The sequence below is a fragment of the Emys orbicularis genome, chromosome 2 (genome assembly GCF_028017835.1).
Source record: "Emys orbicularis isolate rEmyOrb1 chromosome 2, rEmyOrb1.hap1, whole genome shotgun sequence".
NCBI classification, from domain to species: domain Eukaryota; kingdom Metazoa; phylum Chordata; order Testudines; family Emydidae; genus Emys; species Emys orbicularis.
In genome coordinates this window covers 29,434,648-29,458,979 of record NC_088684.1, presented here as the reverse complement: position 1 = coordinate 29,458,979, position 24,332 = coordinate 29,434,648, and the positions used below count along the sequence as shown (strand labels likewise).

At 40.3% G+C, this 24,332-nt stretch overlaps 1 protein-coding gene across 3 annotated transcripts in view; it reads right to left on the bottom strand.

Annotated features, from left to right (window-relative positions):
- Window positions 1-24,332, bottom strand: part of CSMD3 (CUB and Sushi multiple domains 3) — a 1,171,353-nt gene that overhangs the window by 679,106 nt on the left and 467,915 nt on the right. For all 3 annotated transcript variants that reach the window (XM_065399724.1, XM_065399725.1, XM_065399726.1), the window contains one exon: window positions 16,857-16,981. In XM_065399724.1, the coding sequence (XP_065255796.1) occupies window positions 16,857-16,981 (125 nt within the window). The remainder of the gene's footprint in view (window positions 1-16,856; window positions 16,982-24,332) is intronic.

Here is a 24,332-nt window from a genome sequence, read left to right as displayed (position 1 = left end):
CTTATTGCTTTAATAAAATTTTTAATACAGATGAGACTTTGTATTTGTGATTGAGTCTGTAGTCATTATCCTTGGACTTCCTTTGTCCCTAGAGCCTCCGAATTTGAGAAAAGCACCAGAGACAAGTTCACTCTGTTGAGCTTGAAACCGTAGCAACTACAGCCGAATCCATGATTGTGTAAGACAACATCCCTAAAATGTACTTTAAATCAAATAAAAGGCTACACTTTGAATCATCTGGCATTGGTCACTATTGGACATGGTATTGTGAACTAGATGGAACCTAGTCTAATCTAAAATCAGATTGTATGCACTTTGGGGCATTAATAATGCCTTCTTGTATGTTTGAATACAAGGCCCCAATCTTGATTGAGATCTTGGGAACTATCATAAATATAAAGGGAAGGGTAACAACCTTTATGTATGCAGTAACATAAAATCCCTCCTGGCCAGAGGTACAGAATCACCTTACCTGTAAGGGGTTAATCAGTTAAATTAACCTAGTTGCACCTGACCAGAAGGACCAATGGGGAAAGAACATACTTTCAAATCTGGTGGCGGTGGGAGGAGAAGGTGGGAGGAGAAGGTGGGAGGGGGTGGGAGGAGAAGGTTTTGTTTGTGCTCTTTTTGTTTGTTCCCTCTCAGGACAAAGAGAGAGACTAAGCAGATAAACCAGCTCCTAAAAAGATCCTGAAACGATACATTTAAAATTACAGAAATTGTAAGTAATAGCAAGGGAATGCGTTAGATTATCTTTTGTTTTAGCTTGTGAATTTTCCCTATGCTAAGAGGGAGGTTTATTCCTGTTTTTATAACTTTGAATTTGAGCCTAGAGGAGAATCCTCTGTATTTTAAATATTTTTATTACCCTGTAAAATTACCTTCCATCCTGATTTTTACAGAGGTGCTTCTTTTACTTTTTTCTTTATAATAAAGTTATTCTTTTAAGAACCTGATTGATTTTAGTGTCCTAAAGATAAAGGGTCTGGTCTGGTATATTATTCTCAAGCCTCCCCAGGAAAGGGGGTGAAGGGAATTGGGGGGATATTTTGGGGAAATAGGAACTCCAAGTGGTCCTTTTCCTGAATCTTTATCTAAATCACTTGGTGGTGGCAGCAATACCAACCAAGGACAAGAAAGGATTTGTGCCTTGGGGAAGTTTTTAACCTAAGCTGGTACTTATAAGCTTAGGGGGTCTTTCATGTGGGTCCCCACATCTGTACCCCAGAGTTCAGAGTGGGGAGGGAACCCTGACATGGTGGCAGCAAGGTGGGATCATTTTGAACCAGAAGCACAGACCTCAGGATTTCAAAAGGACACCGTTTTTCCTTTTGTCTGCTTGAAAAACAGGGAGGTTTGTTTTTAAAAGGACACTTTTTTTTTAAGCTGAGAGCAGCCTGAGGGCAGAGTAGTCATGTTCCTGCAAGGGAATTCACAAGCTTTTTTTTTTTTTTTTTTTTCTTTCGAGCTCTCGGATTAGGCTAGGCTAAGCTCAGGAAGGCTAGGATGATAGAAAGTGAGGTCCAGAAAAAAATGGAATTAGCCAGATTGGAAGCTGAGGAAAGAAAGAAGGAACATGAAAGACAACTGGAATTCAAATGAATGGAGATTGATGCACAAGTGGCCAGAGAAAAAGCTGCTAGGGAGGAGAGGGAAAGAGAGAGGCAGCATGAACTGGAGGAGAAGGAAAGAGAGGCAGCATGCTCAGAAGGAGAGGGAAAGAGAGATGAAGCATGACCTGGAGGTGATGGAGTGGAAACGACGGAACCCTTCAGCAGCTGGTTCCACCTCCCCAAAAATCCACAAATGGGAGTGACTAAGTCACAGTATAATGAATCCAGTGATATTGCTGAATATTTCATCACCTTTGAGAGACTGTGCATCCTCCATACAATTCCTGAAGATCAAAAGATGACCACATTGACTGGAAGAGCTCTGGACATATTCAACAAGATGCCTATTGAGGATGCTTCTGACATGTAAATTTAAGGATTTGGTTTTAAAACAATTTCAAATTACACCTGAAACTTACGGAGTAAAATTTAGAGCCCTTAAGAGAGGGGCTGGACTAAGTAATGTGACTTATGTAAACCAGATGAAGGATCTGTTAAATAAATGGGTCAAAGGAAGGAGTGTAACTAACTTTGAAGGGATGTGTGATTTGGTTGTACAGGAGCAGTTCCTGACTGTGACCAATGATAATGTCAAACAGTGTTTATGGGATAAGAAAATGGACTCAGCAGAAAGTCTTGCTTCTTATGCTGATCAATACAAGCAGTCCCAGACTGCCAGAGAGGCAGGGCAAATTGGAATAAAATGGGTAGAGGTAGCAGAGAGGAACAACCCTGGTCGCAGTTTGGGCGGATACCAGAAGGGACACCCTGAGACCACACCATACTACCGGGGGCAGCCCAAGGCCCCACCTACACCCCAAGGAAAACCCCAGACACCTTATCATCCCACCACACCATTCTCCAGCAACTCTCCTCGCCCCAGTGACCAGTCAGCTGCGCGATGTTTTAAATGTAACGAGCTGGGGCATGTAAAGGCCAACTGCCCCAAGAACCCCAACAAATTACAGTTCATTGCACCAGGGTCACACCAAAAGTCTTCAGGCCCAGATACCTCCCAGATACCCTCAGAGCGAAGAGAAACTGTGAGTGTGGGTGGCAAGAAGGTTATCTCATGGAGGGACACTGGAGCACAGGTGTCAGCTATCCACCAATCCTTAGTGAACCCCAAATCCATCAACCCAGAGGCCCAAGTGATGATTCAACCCTTCAAGTCAAACTCTTTTTACTTGCCTACAGCCAAGTTGCCTGTCCAGTACAAGGGCTGGTCAGGAATGTGGACTTTTGCAGTCTATGATGATTATCCCATTCCCATGCTGCTGGGGGAAGACTTGGCCAACCATGTGAAACTAGCCAAGAGGGTGGGAATGGTCACCTGCAGCCAGGCTAAGCAAGCCTTCACATCTAGCTCTGTTCCTGAGCTTTCTACAAGGGCCCAGTCTGTGTTACCAGAGACCCAGACTGAGGTGGTAGAACTGGACCCCATGCCAACATCTGCGACAACAGTAGTGCATCCAGTCACAGAGACCCAGCCAGAATCAGTCCCAGAACCATTACTGGTGGAGCAACCAGCACCAGAACCATTTCCAGCACTGAAGCCAGCGCTTGCAACTCGTCTGCAACTCCAACACTAGAGGGCACCACCGAACCTGCACTGGCAGCAGCAGCTAAACCTGCACAAGAAGCTCAACCGGAGCCTGAAATACAACCTAGTGCACCAGCGGAGAGCAGTTCACAGACAACAGAAACAGCCCCATCACCTAAATCGCTTCCAGAGGGACCAAGCCCAAGTCCACAATCCAGTGAGCAACTGATGTCTCCAGCATCAAGGGAATAGTTCCAGGCAGAGCAGGAAGCAGATGAAAGCCTCTATTCTATTTTTTGGCCCTTTAAAAAAAAATCCACAGTTTCAAACTGAAATTTAGTTTCTGTCACATTCAGATTCATGTAAGTGATATTGTCAAAAACAAAAAAGGCAGCTGTCCTTTAGGTTTCCCAGGCACAAATAATTAATTTATTACCAACCCTTTGTCATTCTGCAGATAATAATGGATCAGCTCTGTGCAAACACTAACTGTATCTGTTGCACAGCTGTTCAATTTCTATTTGCTTGCCTGCCAGAAGTCAGATTTATAGAAGAGATAGATCACTCAGAAATGTTTGTCAGATCCTAAGAGACAAACAGGCAGAGGAAGGGGTGGTAGGTGTGGGGGGAGGAAGTCTAATCAATCAGATGTGAATATGTTTATTTGTTTCATCCCCTAAAATGTAAATATGAGGAAGGAATGTTTCAACTGGAAAATATTTCAGTATTTATTTAAAATTAGCTAATTGTTTGTGTTAAGCAAGCAAATTTTGTCTGTAACAATGTCATCAATTACACTGAACATGTGTACTGTGTACATCAGGGGTCGGCAACCTTTCAGAAGTGGTGTGCCGAATCTTCATTTATTCACTCTAATTTAAGGTTTCGCGTGCCAGTAATACATTTTAACATTTTTAGAAGGTCTCTTTCTATAAGTCTATAATATATAACTAAACTATTGTTGTATGTAAAGTAAATAAGGGTTTTTAAATGTTTAAGAAGCTTCATTTAAAATTAAATTAAATTCAGAGCCCCCCAGACCGGTGGCCAGGACCCGGGCAGTGTGCGTGCCACTGAAAACCAGCTTGCGTGCCGCCTTCGGCACGCGTGCCAGAGGTTGCCTACCCCCGGTGTACATGATGGATGAGTGAATAAGGCCCTGACAACATTCAAGTGCTTATCTGTACACCCTGTGAACAGTCCCCATGAAGTAAGTGTAACTATTCATGTGCCTAACATTAATCACATGCATAAGTATTTGTAGTACTGGGAACTAACTATTTTTGCCAGAGTTTTCTACATTCAATCACAACTCACTCGGAAATAAATATGTTATTCAAATGTCACACTTTTCAGCTTTTTAGATTTTTGAATTTTTGGTGGTTGTGTTTGTTTTTGTCACCCTCTATCATGGATCAGACATATTTAAAAAAAAAACATTTTAATTTGTTCAGGCTCATCTCCACACAATAAAAACCTGTCATATTGCCAAAAGTTATCATAGAATATCAGGGTTGGAAGGGACTTCAGGAGGTCATCTAGTCCAACCCCCTGCTCAAAGCAGGACCAATTCCCAACTAAATCATCCCAGCCAGGGCTTTGTCAAGGCTGACCTTAAAAACCTCTAAGGAAGGAGATTCCACCACCTCCCTAGGTAACCCATTCCAGTGCTTCACCACCCTCCTAGTGAAAAAGTTTATCCTAATATCTAATCTAAACCTCCCCAACTGCAACTTGAGACCATTACTCCTTGTTCTGTCATCAGGTACCACTGAGAACAGTCTAGATCCATCCTCTTTGGAACCCCCTTTCAGGTAGTTGAAAGCAGCTATCAAATCCCCCCTCATTCTTCTCTTCTGCAGACTAAACAATCCCAGTTCCCTCAGCCTCTCCTCATAAGTCAGCCCCCTAATCATTTTTGTTGCCCTCCGCTGGACTCTTTCCAATTTTTCCACATCCTTCTTGTAGTGTGGGGCCCAAAACTGGACACAGTACTCCAGATGAGGTGCACCAACGTCGAATAGAGGGGAACGATCACGTCCCTTGATCTGCTGGCAATGCCCCTTCTTATACAGCCCAGAATGCCATTAGCCTTCTTGGCAACAAGGGCACACTGTTGACTCATATCCAGCTTCTCGTCCACTGTAACCCCTAGGTCCTTTTCTGCAGAACTGTTTCCTAGCCATTTGGTCCCTAGTCTGTAACAGTGCATGGGATTCTTCCGTCCTAAGTGCAGGACTCTGCACTTGTCCTTGTTGAACCTCATCAGGTTGCTTTTGGCCCAATCCTCTAATTTGTCTAGGTCCCTCTGTATCCTGTCCCTACCCTCCAGCGTATCTACCACTGCTCCCAGTTTAGTGTCATCTGCAAACTTGCTGAGAGTGCAGTCCACACCATCCTCCAGATCATTAATGAAGATATTGAACAAAACCGGCCCCAGGACCGACCTCTGGGGCACTCCACTTGAAACCGGCTGCCAACTAGACATGGAGCCATTGATCACTACCCATTGAGCCCGACGATCTAGCCAGCTTTCTATCCACCTTATAGTCCATTCATCCAGCCCATACTTCTTTAACTTGCTGGCAAGAATACTGTGGGAGACTGTATCAAAAGCTTTGCTAAAGTCAAGGAATAACACATCCACTGTTTTCCCCTCATCCATAGACCCAGTTATCTAAGGTGGCCATGCAGAAAATAATACTTGGTAAGCAAAATTAAATAGGAAACAAACATCAACTGGGTAACATCTGCATTTAAATAAAGATGATCCTTCTAAGAGTCATGAGACTACTAGGATATTATTATATATAAATAAAAGCTTTCAGATATTCTTTCTGTCTCTGCTTGCCCAAATCCTAACAAGTTTGAGATGGTTCCAGCTACACTAAAGCCATAATATGTGTTTAAATTTTCACCATTTCGGTAGCATGTACAGATTTTGTTGTTGTTAAATTCCCTTTTATAATGTTAATGGTTTCTGATTCCCTACTCTATTTCTAAGGGTCCATGTGTACATGCCTGCCTTCTGACCATTTCTTCACTTTCAGCTTTGTAGCTGCTGTAACTAGTACAGTAGAACCTCCTCCCAGTGGGGTTGTGTGAAAACAGCATGCCTCTGGGAGGGAACTAAAAAACAGCAGGGGAGGGGGGAAGGGTGAAAGCAGCACACCCCAGTGCTGCTCCTGCTCTGCTGGCTCCAGCTGCCTTGGGCTGGCAGCCCCAGTGTCTTGCTGTAAATGTCTGCCCCAAACGGGGGGTTGGGGGTGGGGACCTGCAGCCCAGCTGTGCATACCTTTAGGATGCAATACAGGCACAGTACAGTATTTGTTTTTTTTGTTTTTTTTTTTAAGTCTCTGCTGCTGCCTGATTGGTTACTTCAAGTTTCACATGGTGTCCAGTTGATCAGTCAGTCTGTAACTCTGGTGTTCGTATCTTTGAAGTCCTACTGTAATATCGTCTTGCGGGGCTTGGAAAAATATTTGCACAGGTACTTCCCCCCTGAACAGCACATCATTTAACATGAGACAGGAAGTGCAACAGACCAGCAATAAAGTGTGGTCAAATGTCCAAAGTATATTAACTAAAAAGAGAAAAATACATACTTTTCCTCTATTCCATTTGAGTTACAGTAATTGTTGCTGTTATTTGTAAACTATGCATACAGGTTTTTTCCCCATATAAATTTGATTTTCAAATTGACCCTGTGACCCTTTAACAATAGGAGAGGTAAACTAGCTTCAACAGCTTGATGAGTTTACATTTCACATAAACAGCAATGTAGTAATCTTAAAAAAAAAAAATGCCTGCTACAATATTATAAAACACTAGACAAAAATATATCTAAAGCAACAATGTTTTTTCAGCACCACAAGTTAAAATGCATTATCATTTTGAGTCACTAAAAGAAAAACTGCCGAATCGAGTTTCTTCATGAAAAAATCTTCAAGAAATTGTGGTAATTATTTAAAACAGTGAATATTTATATTTACAGTCATTGATTAAGTCTGCTTAATTTATCCTTTAATTTTATTAATCATTACTGGCAAGTAGAATGGCAAGTTATCATTGAAAATGTTAACTTTCTTTGCAGGTAAAATGGTTCAATCTTTGGAGCCGGATTGTATTCAGCCCTGCACAGTTGCACAAAGAGTAAACAAGGAGATTTCCGCCTTCTTACACCTTCACCGAGAATTAAAGGATAGTTACAGTCCCTTTATGCACAAGATATGTCTACACTGCAATGTAAGCCCACAGTTAGCAGAACTTGAGTCAGCTGACCTATTTTAGTGAATCCTGGGCTTCAGCATCTGCATTTTATTTTATCCCTATATTAAGACTTTTCTAATCCATGCTTGAACCTAGGGCTCTGGCATCCACACTGCAATGCGCAGACCCAAGTCCAAGTAACCATATCCCAGAGCCCCTAGTGTGCCCCATCCCCCCAAAATGTGGCTGCATTAGCCCTAGGACTGTGGTGCACAGTGAGAAAACTTTACTGCCCACCCTACAAGTTATCAGGAAGCAGCTCACTTTGCAAAAGGCTTAATTGGTTCTCTCTCCATTGCAAACCCAGGAGACTGTCTCATACTGTGCTTGTATCATAGAATCATAGAAAATATGGTTGGAAGAGACCTCAGGAGGTCATCTAATCCAACACCCTGCTCAAAGCAGAACCAACCCCAACTAAATCATCCCAGTCAGGGCTTTGTCAAGCCGGGCCTTAAAAACCTTTAAGGATGGAGAGACCACCTCCCTAGGTAACCCATTCCAGTGATTTTCCCTATATCCAAACTAGACCTCCCCCCACTGCAATTTGAGACCATTGCTCCTTGTTCTGTCATCTGCCACCACTGAGAACAGCCTAACTCCATCCTCTTTGGAATCTCCCTCCAGGTATTTGAAGGCTGCTATCAAATCCCCCGTCACTCTTCTCTTCTGCAGACTAAATCAGCCCAGTTCCCTCAGCCTCTCTCATAAGTCATGTGCCGCAGACCCCTAATAATTTCCATTGCCCTCCGCTGGACTCTTTCCAATTTGTCCATATCCTTTCTGTTGTGGGGGGCCCAAAACTGGACACAGTACTCCAGATGTGGCCTCACCAGTGCCAAACAGAGGGGAATAATCACTTCCCTCGATCTGCTGACAATGCTCCTACTAATGCAGCCCAATATGCTGTTAGCCTTCTTGGCAACAAGGGCACTTGTTGACTCACTGTTGACTCATACCCAACTTCTTGTCCTCTGTAATCCCCAGGTCCTTTTCTGCAGAACTGCCACTTAGCCAGTTGGTGCCCAGCCTGTAGCAGTGCATGGGATACTTCCGTCCTAAGTGCAGGACTCTGCACTTGTCCTTGTTGAACCTCATCAGACTTCTTTTGGCCTACTCCTCCAATTTGTCTAGGTCACTGTGGACCCTATCCCTACCCTCCAGAGTATCTACCTTTCCCCCCAGCTTAGTGTCATCTGTGAACTTGCTGAGGGTGTAATCCATCCCATCATCCAGATCATTAATGATTATTGTAGATTGATGATCAGAAGAAAATGGGTTATCACTGACCTGAGCTGCTGCCATTAGCAAAAAGGGGGAGAGAGTTTTTAATAGAGTGGATTTCAGATTGCTGGGATAGAGAGGACTAAGGAAGTTGTCCTATGGAATTGTGGGATACTTCCAGCTGACTCCTAATGTTAGAGCAAAGATCAACTATTTGCCTATTATCCCAGCTGTTACATCAGGAGCAACAGCTGTTTCTGCAAACGCCCGCTGCAGTCTTCTGTGCCGCAAGATTATGTGATAACACAAGGCGGCCAAACCACCAGCCTAGGTGGGACAGATAGGCACTGCTATTTCAGTCTAACATATGCCTCAGAATGGAGTGCGGGGGGCGGGGGGGGGGTGCTGTGAAAGAGGTGATAAGTTCAAGCAAATGTTAAACCGCATCCTGTTATGTATCTATTCCCTTACCTCTCTTAATCTGCGTATGAGGCCTTTTGAAATGTTCCTTCCGCATACACGTATAAGGTATGCATGCTAAGTTGTTTGTTACTGGGTATAAAAAGGTTTGCTTTGCACTTGTAAGGGGCTCTCTCTCTGGCACTAGCCGAGGAGAGCACCCCCTCAGCTGACTGGTCAATAAAAACTTGAAGCCGTCTTCTAGACTCCCGTGCCTCCTTGGGGTAATTGGGTAGCTCCAGGGGGAAACGAGCCCATTTGGCTAACACTAAGACCTGAGTCAAGTGGGGCTGTGTCTACACTGCAAAGCAATAGGTCTCAGACCCTGTGTCACGACTTAACTCAAGCTTGGACCCTCCATCCCTGCAGGGTCCTGAGACCCTGCGTCCAAGCCTTGGGATTGTGCAATTGCAGTGTAGATACAAGAGGCATAGGCTTGAGCCCTGGCTCAAACTCAGGTTTACATTGTAGTCTAGATATACCCAAAAACTACATGACAGAAATGACCACAGCAGCCCTAGCCTTTTCAAAGGGAGCGGGGTAATCACCCGACCACTACATACTAACCAACAGAACTGAACAGATGCAGAGGGAACTTGTTCCTGTGATATATAGAGAATGAAGTCTTACTTCAGTATCAGGGAGGCTGGTTGAAGATATATTTAAATATGGAGCTGTAAAATATCTATTCATGTTTCTCCAATCTACTAGACTTCTTTGAAAGTGTCAATAAATAGAGTATGAAGGAAAATCAGATATTATAATTTATTTTTACTTACAAAAAGCCTTTGATCAAGTTTCTGGCAAGTAGTGCTATCCTGCATTGGAATAAATGTGGAGGAGGGAGGGGAAACAGTGGGAAATCCCAAGATTCTGAACTGAGGTAGGTGTTATCTACGGAGTATTTAATATATTTATTAGATGAAAGACTGTGTTGTAGTACTGATATAATTTGTAAACTGTGAAAAAAAGCCAAACATGTCTGAGAACTTAAAAGCTGGACAGTAAAGACCAAGAATTCCAGTGATGATTGAACCTGGTGATATTCTAAACAAAAAGATGCGTGTAACTACATCACTTCACACTGACTCAACATTGTAGGCTCACCGACAGGGTGATGCTTCTGGAATCTTGTATAGGGTAATGAAATCAAAAAAGGGTGGGCACATTGAGATGACAAAATTTGCAGATAAGACCATATAGTTTAAGTTAGTCAAGACTAAAGAAGACTGAGGAACACTGGAGGGACTTGACACAGCCAGGTGGTTGGGGATCATTAAAACACAATCTTGAAAAATGCATATTGGATGGAGTAATTTGAAGTATTCATACACATTAATGGATTCTAAGGAATCCATGCAGGAATAAGATCTGGGAATCACTGTGGAGAGCTCATTGAAAAAATTAGGACTATTTAGATTACAGATAAGACACATAATAGGACCAAGACACAGATTTATTTTAAAAAAAATGAAAAGTACAGAGAAAATCATTTGGAGCTCATGTTTATCCTCTCTCATGATACAAGAAAAAGGGACAGCCAACTAAATTAAAAAGGTAACATATTTAAAGCTGATAAAAGGAAGGAGCTTATAAACATAACATAACCAACCTTTGGAAGTCAGTGCCAGAAGATATCAAAGAGACTAAGAGCTAAGAAGGATTCAAAAAGGGATTAGTCTTTTACATGGATAATGAAAACATTCACAGTTTCATTTTTGTTTAATAAGGAATATAAAATCTCATTCCTCAGGACATAGGACAATCATTAACTGCTTGAGGTTAGGAGAAACATTTGGTACAAGTCATTGTCAGCAACTTGACTAGATGAACAACCAGTCTAAAATGATATGGTGATCGCCACATTCCTGTGTCAGTACAGATTTGAGAATATTTTCTGGGGAGAATGACATTCAAATCTTTCTTCAGATGCATACTCCTTAATCTCATAAATAGACTCATTGACTTTAACAGGACTACTTGCTTGAGTAAGAATTATTCTCATGGATAATGGTTTGCTGGAAGAGGCCCTTGGTTTACTTAACATGTCTTGACTGGGAGATCTCTTTGCATTAGCAGAACAAGGTACAGAATCACATGGCCTTGTTATTACAGGGACATAAGATAAATTACAATCTACTAGGGATTCCTCACCAAATAATTTCAAGTTTTCTGTATATAAATTTTTTTAAAAAGATAAACTGCCCAGTATCAGAAGTGGTGACTTCATTCTGTGCAAACTAAAGAAACAGGATTAAAACTGTCACCCCCCCACCTTGCAGCATAGGGTGACAAAGTGTATACTGTAAAATATCATGTTAACTGCAGTACAGAAGAAGCAAATACAGGATTGAGGGAAAGCTTATGGTTGGATTTTGTTTCCATTAGTTTGTTCAAGAGCAATATTGTATTATCATAGTGTAGCTAAATATTAATTCCTTTCATGCTTTTGGTGCCAATATGAAACAAGTTAACCTACTCTGTCACCAACACCACTGCGAGAAAAAAGTGTTTATTTTGTTTTTTTAGACAGCATAACTCCATCCCTATTTTGGTGTGCGAAGTGTTACAAGGTTTATAAATTAACATATTTAAGAAGAAATATTATAACATCTACAAAGCACCAGTCAATAAAAATCAGACATTAGTTACGTGGTTATTTGCACACATTGTTATGGCTCTTTTAGAGTCTCATCAAAGTGTAAGGCTGAACAATTGCTACGTTAATATGAATATATAAGCTGAAACACTTATGAAGAACTTTACTGTGCTGGAGCACATTTTTATAATTTCATAAATTAAAAAAGAAAACAAAATTCTGCCTGCATTTCCCCCCCTGTACTTCAGCTATACTGTTCTGGAGTCAAGTGTAAATCTTCTACAACTAGCACAGACATTTAAGAACTTTTCTCCTAGCTCAAAATTTTGCTCTCCATTAGGAATATTCCATAAAAACTACTGATGAAACAAAGTAGATGTAAAATTATCTATAAGAACCAGAAAGGGATGCAAAACAACATAAACAATAAAGAACAAATGCCCAGATCCACAAATTCCCATTGGGAGTTAGGTTCCAAAATATCTTTGAGGATCTGGGCCAAAAAAACCTAATCAGATACCAAACAAAGGGGAAACCCACTTTTTAATGTCTCTCACTTTTAACCCTAAATTCCTAGGAACAATCAGAAAGGGATTGTCAAAACCTAAGTAGAGCCTCTACTCAGGTTTATGGTTCAAATATTACAAAATATATTAATCTGGAAGAATTCTTGAACTGAAAACAAAATTGCTCATACAAAATAACCAGTTTCTTGTCACTTATGTCATTTACTCAAACACCAGGTCAAAGTTAAGGGATCGATCTGTTAATGTCCTAGAAGAAAACAGTTAGAAGAAAATAAACACAAAATAGTTTATCAACTGGCATCAACCACTACTAGACCAAGACGACATATAAAAACAAGCAAGCTTTTCCCAAAAGAGCATTCATTAAGCCTTTATTCAAGAATCCAGTGCCTGGCACTGGCCATCTCACCAACTACTGTGGTTGTGGTGAGGCCTTTTTGTCATGAAGATTTGCTATCTTGTTTGCAGTTCCTTTCTGCACTGGAGGATTTTTCTATATAATGACCTGAATTGTCCTCTCTGAGATTCCAGAGGGTGGTTTACATTTCTGCCCAAGGAAGCAATCATGCAGGCTTAAGCCAGGCTCTTGTTCAGTCATCTTTCTAGTCAACATTTTTTTGGATTATAAGGGAACTAGCATCGTTATATGAGCTGCAGTGTCACCAGTATCTTCATCACACTCAAAAGGTTTGGTGTCAGTGCTTTCCCAATGTCTGGCCACAGTGAGGGCTTGGGTTTGGTCAAGATGACAAACTCTCAATGCAGATAAAGGGTGGGTGATGAAAATACACTGGGGAATGATCTTGGGGGTGTGACAGTTATGGTTTCTGATCTCTTCTTAAGAGAATTTGTTGAAATCGTGTGTCAAAGAGGTGCACAGTTTGGAGGTATTCATTGATCCCTAACTACTCCTGGAATCCCCCAGGGTACAGATTGTCAAATTATTTCATTTCCTTGTGTCATGCTGGATGTTTGCAAGGATTTCTTTCAGATCTGAACCTCACCACAGCAACTGATGTTTTTATGACTTCCAGTGAACTCTGCATGGAGCTACCAATCAAGATTTTGGATGAAAAGATATGACATATCTCACACAATGTAAGGGCAGTATCTCATTACAACAGTGCAGCTTCTTTTTTTCAAAAAAAAATGTACATGAAGAGAATATTCTTTGTTAAAATTAGATTTGGGGTATTGTAAAAAAATTGGATCGGTTTCCCAAAGTTTGGAGAGTGTGAAATTCACATCCAGTGTTCTAATTTGGTCTGAACTCTAAATCTTTCCAATTTTTATATAACTTAATCCATAGCACTAAAAGGATGAGTATCCCATATCCTCATGAGGTATGAAGGATAAGCAATGTACCCTCAGAAACTGCCCACTTCAATGAATCCCACCTCTTTCCACATATACAGAGTCATGGTTCGCTTCCAGCTCCACCCTTGCACTCCTTCCTTCTCCCTCCAAAACTGTCTTGCTATCCTCCTGGCTTGTGAGCATTCAAAGTGTCCTCAGAAATGCAGCAGAGAAAGTGCCTCCTGCTCCCCTCCACTATTTCCTCACTGCCAACCAGCCTCCTGGATATATTGGAGAGAGATGGTGGGACTTATTGGAAAAGTAGGAGAAGAAAACAGAGATAATTGCCGGTAGGGACAAGGCAGGGCCAGCTGAAATAAGACTTCCAGCATAACTCTGCCTCCTTCTTTATAGTGTCTGCCACAGACCAGCGGGTTCAGAAATTAGTCTGACCTACCAGGAAACATTAGTCTGAAAATTAGTCCTTTTCTTAAGGGTTGCAGGAAATTCCTAATCTACAGCAGTATGTGTTTGTCTATATTTTATAAGTGATGTATCAGTTTTTTTCTTTCTTCGGAGCACCTCGTTTTATTTCTCCTGCAGAAATGCTTCAGACTCATTCTAACTTTTATTTTAACAAATATGATCCTATGCCAGTTCCAGCTGGTATTTTTGATAACTTCTAAAGTGAGCTAAAACTTCCATTTTTATCAGCCACTCATATGCCCTGTGAGAACTAGTCAGGAGGATTTATGTTGTTGAATCAAATGAATCTAATGGAATTGGAAATTTTCAGTTTAAAATTTTTCAAAGCAATCCCAGAACATAAATGTAACTAATTGTTAATATTCAAATTGCCATTTTTTCAAGTGTACTTTCAATTGGTTTTGCAAATGTATAATCATTTACATAAATTAACTAAAAGAGCTATAGGAGATGACATTCAGGGAGGACATCAAACATGACACTGAAAAACCATTCCGTTGAAATTTTAAAGGAGAGCAACAGATGCATCTTTTAAAATATAACTGTACCCTCTGCACCGACAGAACCCTTCATTGACACATGAAAAAATCTATTTATTGCACAAACTGGCATTTACGCACAATTGCTTGCTTTGTTTGTTCAAATGCTTGCTTGTGCACACAAATGTAAATTGACGAAAGAGGCGTACATATATTTCTGCAGTTGCTTCCATTGCACCCTTATTATCAAAATGGTATTTGTGCTAACAGTGATCCCTCTAAAATATTTGTTTTACATTTTACGTATAGACCTTCAAAGAGCCAATTATTATTAATGTGTAGAAAAATTTAGTTTATAATCTGAAGACTTTATTCAATTCAAGAGTATAACAAAAACTGCTAATCAATCCACAGAATAAACCAAATTTGTGTCAAAGGTACTTTTAATGAAACTAATGAACACTATAAAGCATGTGCTGTATGACAAACTGCTATATCTATACCATCTGTCTATTTGTCTTTTCACCATATGTCACTATATTAACTGCTAATAACTTTCTTAATATGCATCATCTGCTCTGAAAAAAGCATGTACTACTTTTACTAAGTAGGCAAGCACAAGGATGTAAATGACACTCTCTCTTCAGTTATCAGTTACATATTTTACCCTAGAATTAATTGGTCTTGTGAGATATTTAGTTAACGTGGTACCTATATATATGCACAAAGACGATCAGCAACTCTACCTTTCTCCATGGATATAAACTTTTTCTATCTTTTTTTTTTAGCTTGGTTGTTAAGCTTCCTTTTTATTTTACATTATTATTCAAATGTCTATGATTGCACAATGCATTCTTCACTGTAGTTACATTTGTAGAAATTATCAAAGATAAATCCCAGATATTGGTTTTCCTTTATACTAATTTATTCAGAAATTTACTGCTACACTTCTAAAGGCACACTGCACAGAGAAATGCAAGGAAATGTATTTACTGACAGTTAGCAGGTGGCTGAAGGACATCTGACTGAAAAAACAAAAAAGCTAGTCGGTAATGCCTTTCAGAATTTCCTGAATGGCATGCATGTATCTTAGTGTTATAAGTATACATTACTGTTGATAACATTTTACTACACGTTAATAGAATTTGTTAAGTGAAAAAAGAAATGACAGTGACAATATACCATCGACATTCTGGTAGAGTGACTGTAATGGTGTGACCACTTATTGAACGGCCCCTTGTGGTTTAGGTGTGACAATATAGGCATCTATGAGTCCCATTTTGTGGGACTCTTAAATATTCCAGACAGCCTCTGTTACAACCCACAGCACCCTCTTTCTACAGCTGGTTTAATATCAACTAAAATTTACACAAACCTCAGAGCCCTTAATCACAAAATAATTCAAACAATCGTTCAATAAGGCCTCAACATAAAGTCCAAAAATCATAATTCAACAAGCCATACTTAGCTCCAGTTCTTCAGCTACACCCAGAGATCTTTCTCTGTCAATGTGCTCTACCTGAAGTTGTCAGTCCTCAAGCTCTTTTTGGTCGGAGCTCAGCTCCCAGCCCTGTTTGCTTGTTTGCTTTCACTCACTCACTCACTCACTCACATCAGGCTTTCTAGCCCATGGATATAGTGACAAAATGCAGTACCTCATGCAAAGTCCTTTCATTTTGTTCAAGGCTATTCTTCTTAATTTTGTCAAGTTATGAAATAATATTATTTAATATAACATATATCATGCAGAGTATGGCAAACTGACTGACACAATTAACATTCATGTTCCCATTGGCCTAGAATACTGAAATTTGGAACATTCTTTCATCATGGGTTGCTGAGCACCAAAAAATTGAAATCCTAACATTTAACTTTCCCATAAGAGTTGACCCAAAGGTCAATCTTCCTGATGGATTTCAACCATTCAAGCAGTACAGTTTTGAAATATGGGACATTCATTATAAACTAGTGATTGCATACACAATAATCACAAGTTTGAAACATGAAATTTGTATCATAGGTCACTGAACAGTCATCTGTTTTATTTATTTACTAAAGTGAATGTCTTCCATTAGGCTCTCATTTATGGTAGGACGCCTCCAATGGAAACCAATTGTATTTGTCAGGTTTTATTCAAGAAATGGGTAAACAAATGTAACACCACATGCATTTTAAACAAAAAAGGATTGCTCATTAAAGAAATAAGGAAAAGAGGAGCGAAAACATTGATATATTTGTAAAAGAAAACAAAAAACAATGCAACATTATTTCAGTGTGACATCATTTCAAATGTAAAACAATGCAAAAGAGTAATTGTGAAAACCAACAAACGGTGATAATAGTTTAAGAATTTGTCTTTACCTTTACACATAGGTCTATGATCACTCCATGCAGCAAACACTTCAGCTATCCTCTGACAGGTGATACTTTTTGCCCCCTGCAACACATAGTCTTCATCACAGGAGAATTGTACTGTTGCTCCCAAGCTAAAAATCAGAGTGAGGAAAAAAGAATATACTGAGGTGCGTTTTACAAATAATGAATACTCTTCTTTCTTATCCAAAATTGTATCAGGTGTCACAGATGCAGGTAACATTATGACTATGAGGCAACAGGAGTTCCAAAATGGACACAAAAATCACTTATTGTTTAGTCTGGCAGACATTTCTTAACATAATTGAAGAGAACAGGAGAAAACTAAAAAAGCATCTTTGGGGGCATCTGTTGACTGCTATTATTCATGAAATGATGTTAATATTGGCTTCAAAAGGATACTGCTTGCCTGTTTTTCATATATGGAGGTAACCTTTGGTGCTTCAGACTTCACAGAGAAGGAAACAGGAACCAAACAATGGAAAGCTGACTCAATTTTTTTTTTGAGGAAAGCTAGCAAGCCACAACCTGTAAACATATTGTGATTGTGTCTGTGCTCTTAAAGGTAAAAGTCCCTTCTTGTTTCCATTAAACAAAGAAAACAGAAGTAAAAAGCAGCCAGCATGGACCTAATATGGTGTTCTGAAACCACTATCTTGTTCTCTAGAATCAGAGATTTAATTAAAAAAAAAGTCTCTAGCTGTTTGTGAAGAACAACTAAATAATGTGACCAAATGTAAACCACGTAGAAACATCCATGTGAGGCTGCAGAGAGCCTGGAACAATAACTCAGTGATGTAATCTGCCCCATTCACCTCAGTGAGATGTTAAGGCAAATATGCAGTAATGACATTTTTTAATGTCAACATTGTTAACAACTCCATTCCTGATGTAAGAAAGATGTGGGAGAATCACAGATGAGCACAATGTATTGTAAGTGACATTTTGTTTTGGTTCTACAGGTGGGTGGTGTTTGGAAAATAGCACCACTTATTTCCCTCCCTCCCCACCTCCCACCCCCAGTCAAGGAGACAATATCAAAGACCCTAGCAAAGCCCATGGGCATACTAACAGCCCCCTTGAGGAGGAGCCAAGTGTCAGGCTCTATCATATTCTGAATATCCGCACAATCTACTATGGGTGCCATCACATTTTAGCAACTCACATGTGTGCACCTTATTTTGTGGGAGGGGTTTGGAAGAGTACCATCTCCTTCCCCTCTTCCCCATGTTACCCCTGTTTTCAGAGGTTAAAAATTTGTGATGAAACTTAGCCCACAACATCACAAAATATTTTTAGATAGGTGAGCAGTTCCACTAACCCAATGTGACTACTCACATGCATAAAGCTACTCAAATATGGAAGTACTTGCATGATTGGGGTCTAAAAGAGTTTTTTATTTTTTTTATTTGAGAAATACAAAAGAACACAATATTCCCAGAAGATCTGGAATGAGGGCAGAGCAGAACTCTGTAGAAGTGGAAAAGCAGGAAGACAGTAATTCCTATATTTTTTATTTATTTTTTTTAAAAATGAGATATTGGCAGGTTTTTGCTTCATTTTAATTTCCAGGTAAACACATATGACAGAAAATAAAATATACCATGTTTATGTGATATTTTCTATTCTATGTATTGATAATACCACAATTATTACAAATTATAAATTATTATTTGTATTATCATAGCATCTAGGAGCCTCAGTTATGTTCTACTCACTACTACAGAACAAAAAACTAGTTCATGCCCAGTGGAGCTTACAACACACTGATGTGAGAGTAAACATAATGGACTAAATGTCTATTTCCAAATGGTACCCACTATACTTTTGTTGTCATTTCTTTTTGGTAATATATACAGTGCTCTTTTTAAATAAAGAATTATATGCCATAGTAGTTGTCTAAAACTGGTTTAATTTTGTATTGCTAAGATAATATATTTCATATTCATTTCATTACCTTGATTAACAAAAACTATGTTCTTAGATTATAAACTGTGCAGGAAAGAACCTATTTCTTTCTGTGTGTTGCACAATGCCTAAAACAATGTAATCCTGATCCTAACTGGGGCTTCTGGGTGCCGGCATAACAGAACTATTTAACAGCAACAACAATAATAATGGCACATTTAATTATAACTCCAATGCAGCAAGTTATTTAAGCATGTGAGCAGACCCACTGACTTAAAATAACTAATTGTCTGCTTAAAATTACATACATGCTTAAGTATCTTCTTTAAACAGTGCCTAAAATAATTGCACTCTCTGGGTCAATGAAATTTTAAAATACTAAACATATAACCCACTATGTACTTTCCACCTCTGCACTATTACACACAATAAACCTTTTATTTCAAACAGGTTGTATTGTATCTCGATACATTCATTATTATTGTACCACTAGTTTTGCAAACTCTTTACTTCCCATCCCCCATATTCAACCTTACCAAGGTAGAGGAGTAATCTTTGGTTATAATACACATTCTGGTATGTTTTACAACATATTTGTTGCCTTTGTAAAAATGTAAAATGTTTTCTCATCTTTGTATAGTTGCTCACTTGTATCCTTAAGTTTTTTTATGTCAGTATTTGCTATTTTTTATTAAACATTGTATGGTACAGGATACCTTTTATATTGAAAAAAAACCCAGCAAGTTGCATTTGTTAATTTTACAAATCAGACACCATTTACATCAGCACCCATTAATTCATCTTAGATGTTTTCTTAACTAAATTTTCCTTTAAAAATATTCTTGCTTCCAAATAATGAGATTCTAGTTCACCTGGATCTGGCATACAGGATCCTCTATACAATGGGTGAGATTCTGTGCTGGAGTGGCCCCCAGCATAATTACAGTCCCCCATCTAATTTCTGGCAGCTTCCCAGAGCTGCCTGATGAGCCACAGTGTGGCCTGAAATCTTCACAACTGCATGCTGGGTCCTTGCCCCTGGCATGCCCCTTCGGCCCCCAGCATGCCAGAACTTGTGAGAGGGTCCTCAGGAGGCAGCCTTACAGATGTCTTCCATAGTTCCTGCACTGGGGGAATCCTCCATGGCCAGATATTGGGCTTTTAGGGCTCCTTTACCAGTACAAAGAGGCTGGAGCAGGGAGAAGAGCTCACTCAATCTGCTCGTTTGACTCAGCTCTTATAAATCTAAATCTGATTCTGCAAGGGTCTGAATGGTCTGAACTCCTGTTGCAGTGAATGGGAGTTCAGAGCATTCAGTGCCTTGCAAGATATGGCCTTTAAGGAGTAAGTACTGCATTCCTTATTTGTGCACGTTTGATTGTTGTAATATGCTTTATTTCTTTATTGCCTATTTCAATTCAATTGACAGCCAAAAGATCTGGGCGGAGTGGCTGCAAGTGCAGAATGCACAGCTCACACTTTCATTTTCAACTATTAAAATTTAAAGTACAAACATGATGGAGCTAATCATTAAGGAAGAATTATACCGAAGAAAGAGGAGTGAAACTTGTAGAAAATTAGGATAATTTTCCAATTGCTTTAGGACCTAACACAATTGGGCCCCGATCCAGTTTGGGGAGTGTCACGGGGTAGTCTTCCATCTAGGGCAGTAGTGTCTAGTGGTCATCCCACCCCACCCCCTGGAATGGCCCTAATAGATATAAGGGTCCTGTTAAGGAATGGCTCTTGGGGAAGAAATCCTGATACTGTACATTTAAGGGACCAAAGCCTTACAGAGAGGACAGGACAAGGCTCCCCTTTCACTGAACCAGCTGAGAAGCAGTTGGAAAAAGGAACCAGCTCAAAAGCTGCCTCCCTCCATCACAGCAGGCAGACACCAGTGAGAGAAGACTGGCCTTTTGAACCTTCCAAAGGGAAAAGGCTAATTAGAAGATTGTTCAGCTGAAGAGAACTGGCACAACCTCAGCCACAACCAGTAAGAGGGCTGGAGGTGGAACTTCCACTTGAAGAAGAATAAGACTGATTAACCTAAGGCAAAGAGGCCTGAGAGAAAACCCTAGCTCCTGTGAGAGGGCTGAGAGGGAACGCCTGCTTGAAGGAGGGAGATATTGCTTGACACTATATAACTTCCAGCTCTTGAGAAAAAGAGAGGGCTGAAGAAGGGGCTTCTGTTTAAAACAGGGATAAGATAGACTACCCTATGGCAAGAGGCAACCCATCTCCAGGAAAGAGGGCTGAGGAGGGAAACTCCTGCTCAGAGAAAGGAAAGACTGACTGCTCCCAGGCAACAGATGCACTTACTCATCACAGCCCAGTTGCTGCGATAAAGGCTGGGAATAGCTTTGAAGGAGGTACCATCATAACCGGCAAAGAAGAAGTAGTGAGGAACCATAGATTCCAGGAGGCTCCAGAGACCTGGGGAAGATTTTAAGAAGCTGGGCAAAGGTAGAAGCAGCCCAAGGAAAATGGCAGAGGGATTAAAGCAATAGTCCTTAACCACCTGAATTCCTGGGCTGGAATCCAGAGGAGAGGGTGGCTCAGTTTCCCCTATCATTCCCCAGACTAGGAGGGAAGGTACAGGCATCAGACGGAGAAGAGGTCAAGTAGCACAGGCCCCAGATGGAGATTGAGGACCAGGCTCAAAAGCCATTAGACTTTGGGGTTTCCTGTTTCAGAGACTTTTCTGTTAACCCTGGAAGGGGAATAGATCGAGCTGTGACCTGGCTGCTGGGTTAGCCCACATCAAATCCCTGCAACACCACACCTGGACATCATGAGGTACTCTGGAGTCACAGTAACCAGGAGCTCCTGGGCCATAATTAAACATAAAATAATAATAATATTGATGATGATAGATAAACTCATGAAAACAGGATAATAGCTTGATGGACTAGTTCAGGAAGGGCCTTCCATGCATAAGGAGTAGCATGGCAGAAAGCGTGAAGGTGCTTTTGGAAGAGGAGAATAAACAGGTGATGAAGGCTGCTTGGTGAGTGGAAGTGGCAGCAGACAATTCAGTGAGATGCAAGAGTGAATACAAAGGGAGGATCTCTGCTGGTAACGGCCTTGTTGATAAGGACAAGAAGCTTGCAGGTTAGGCAATGAAAGAGAAGAAGCTAGTGAAGGTGGCTCAAAAAGTGGGTGACACAGTCACAATGATGGATCAGGAAGTACATAGTGGGTTATATGTTTAGTATTTTAAAATTTCATTGACCCAGAGAGTGCAATTATTTTAGGCACTGCTTAAAGAAGATACTTAAGCATGTATGTAATTTTAAGCAGACAATTAGTTATTTTAAGTCAGTGGGTCTGCTCACATGTTTAAATACCTTGCTGCATTGGAGTTATAATTAAATGTGCCATTATTATTGTTGTTGCTGTTAAATAGTTCTGTTATGCCGGCACCCAGAAGCCCCAGTTAGGATCAGGATTACATTGTTTTAGGCATTGTGCAACACACAGAAAGAAATAGGTTCTTTCCTGCAGAGTTTATAATCTAAGAACATAGTTTTTGTTAATCATGGATCAGGAAGATGATCTTAGAAGTACCATGGATATGAAGGGACAAACCACTCCAATAGTGAGGTCATGAAAATCTAGACTTATAGATGGGTGAGAGAAGTGGAGATTTCAGTCAAAATCATATGATTTTGAAGACATTGACCCCAAACCAGTATATGAATGTATCTCTGTAGATATCATTAAGAGTCATACTTTTTCAGAAGCCAGAGTCATGTAGTAGTCAGTCTCAGCTGGCTACATGAGATTGGAAATTAAATGCTCCTCTGCTAACATATATTGATCTTGTAAGTATAAATAGTGTGTGGGAATACAAAAAAAACAGTATTGCACTATATCACAGACAGTGTGAGAGGTGATGAAGGCAGTTAATACGGGGTGGGTGATGAAATACTATTCTGGAAAGGGCAATGAATAAGCCTGAAAATAGTACACATAGAAGATCAACTTTAAAAGGCTTAAAAGCTTCAAATAGATTACATCTAAAAATAAATAAAGAAGCCACTGCACAGTGTCCAGAACTGGGGAACAGAATAAAATCTTGTTAAAACAGCTACCATTATAAAGCAAAAAGATAAGATGAATCAAGCAGCACAACCCTAAAACACTAAATTAATCTGATGGCTACTGAACCATTACCTACACAGGGAATTCAAACAGTAATGAAACATTCTATATGTCAGAATTTGCACAGGATTCACAGGACTTAAAAAGTGTGGGGCTTAAAATATGGCCTGAGAAGTCCTAAAATGCAGCCCTGACCTGCATTTCTCTGTAACTTTATCTGCAAAGGGAAAACAAAGTCTGAATTTCTAGGGAACACAATGAACTTCTCTATCCATAAAGAAAGGTACAAGTAAATATGGTTGGGTGCATTTCTTGTTGATTTTCTGAGTTGGTATCAGTGTCGACTTCCTTTTGTTCAAGATGAGATGCAGATGATCAAGGACACATAATGTGAACTGAACATGAGAGAGAACACGTACTCTGGACTTGACTTTCTCTAAACTATTGTCAAGGTACAAGAAAATATGAATTCCTCTTTCTGAGGTATGCTTTCACTACAGCCAGGCATTTGGTAAAAATGTGAGGAGCTTAGGACAGATCAAAGAGAAGCAAAGTGTATCAATAGTGGTGACCTGACACTACAAACCTCAGAAACCTCCTGTGGTTTAGGATAATTGTCACATGGAAATAAGCATCCTGAAGGCCCAGGGCAGCAAACCAGTCAGTGATTTAACATGGGAAGGATCGATGCTAAGTCACCATACAGAGCCTCTCATATGTGATGAATTTGTTGAGGCCACATAAATTGAAGATAGATCTCATCCCTCCCTTGGATTTGGGGACCAGGAAATACAAAGAATAGAATCCCTTTCCCCGATGCTGCAGTGGGACTTCCTCTACAGCTCCCAGCACACACGAAATCTGGACCTGCGGAAAGAGCAGTAGCTCATGAGAGGGGTCTCTGAAGAGGAATGGGATGAGAAGGAGGGATCCACAGGAATCCAATGGCATACCCGATCTCAGGGTGCTTAGGACCCATTTGACCATGGGTAGTGCGTGCCAAGCACCAAAAAAGTGACACAGCCTGTCCCCAAACTGGGGAGATAGAGGCATGGAGGTCATAGCTGGAATGATATCCTGGACCACAAAGTTAAAATGGCTGCCTGCTCAATGTTGATGGTGGACAAGCTGTTTGGCTAAAGTTAGACCCCCAAGGCTCTCCTCCTCTGTGATCTATGTCCTTTCCTGGAGAAATCCTGCTGTCTAGTAGGGAAGGACAACTTGCTGAACATACTCTGTGAGCAATATTGCTGCTATTGCAGATGCCCCCCATAATGGCGTCTCCTTGTGGCTGGGGTATAAATTCCCAATGAACATAAAGTAGCTTAGGTCTTATCATTTTTCTCAAACAACAAAAAGCAATCACCAAAAGGTAAGTCCTCTAAGCTCAGATGAAATCTGCAGCTATAGTGGAATTTTGCAACTGTGAAGATTTCTCATGTTAATGGC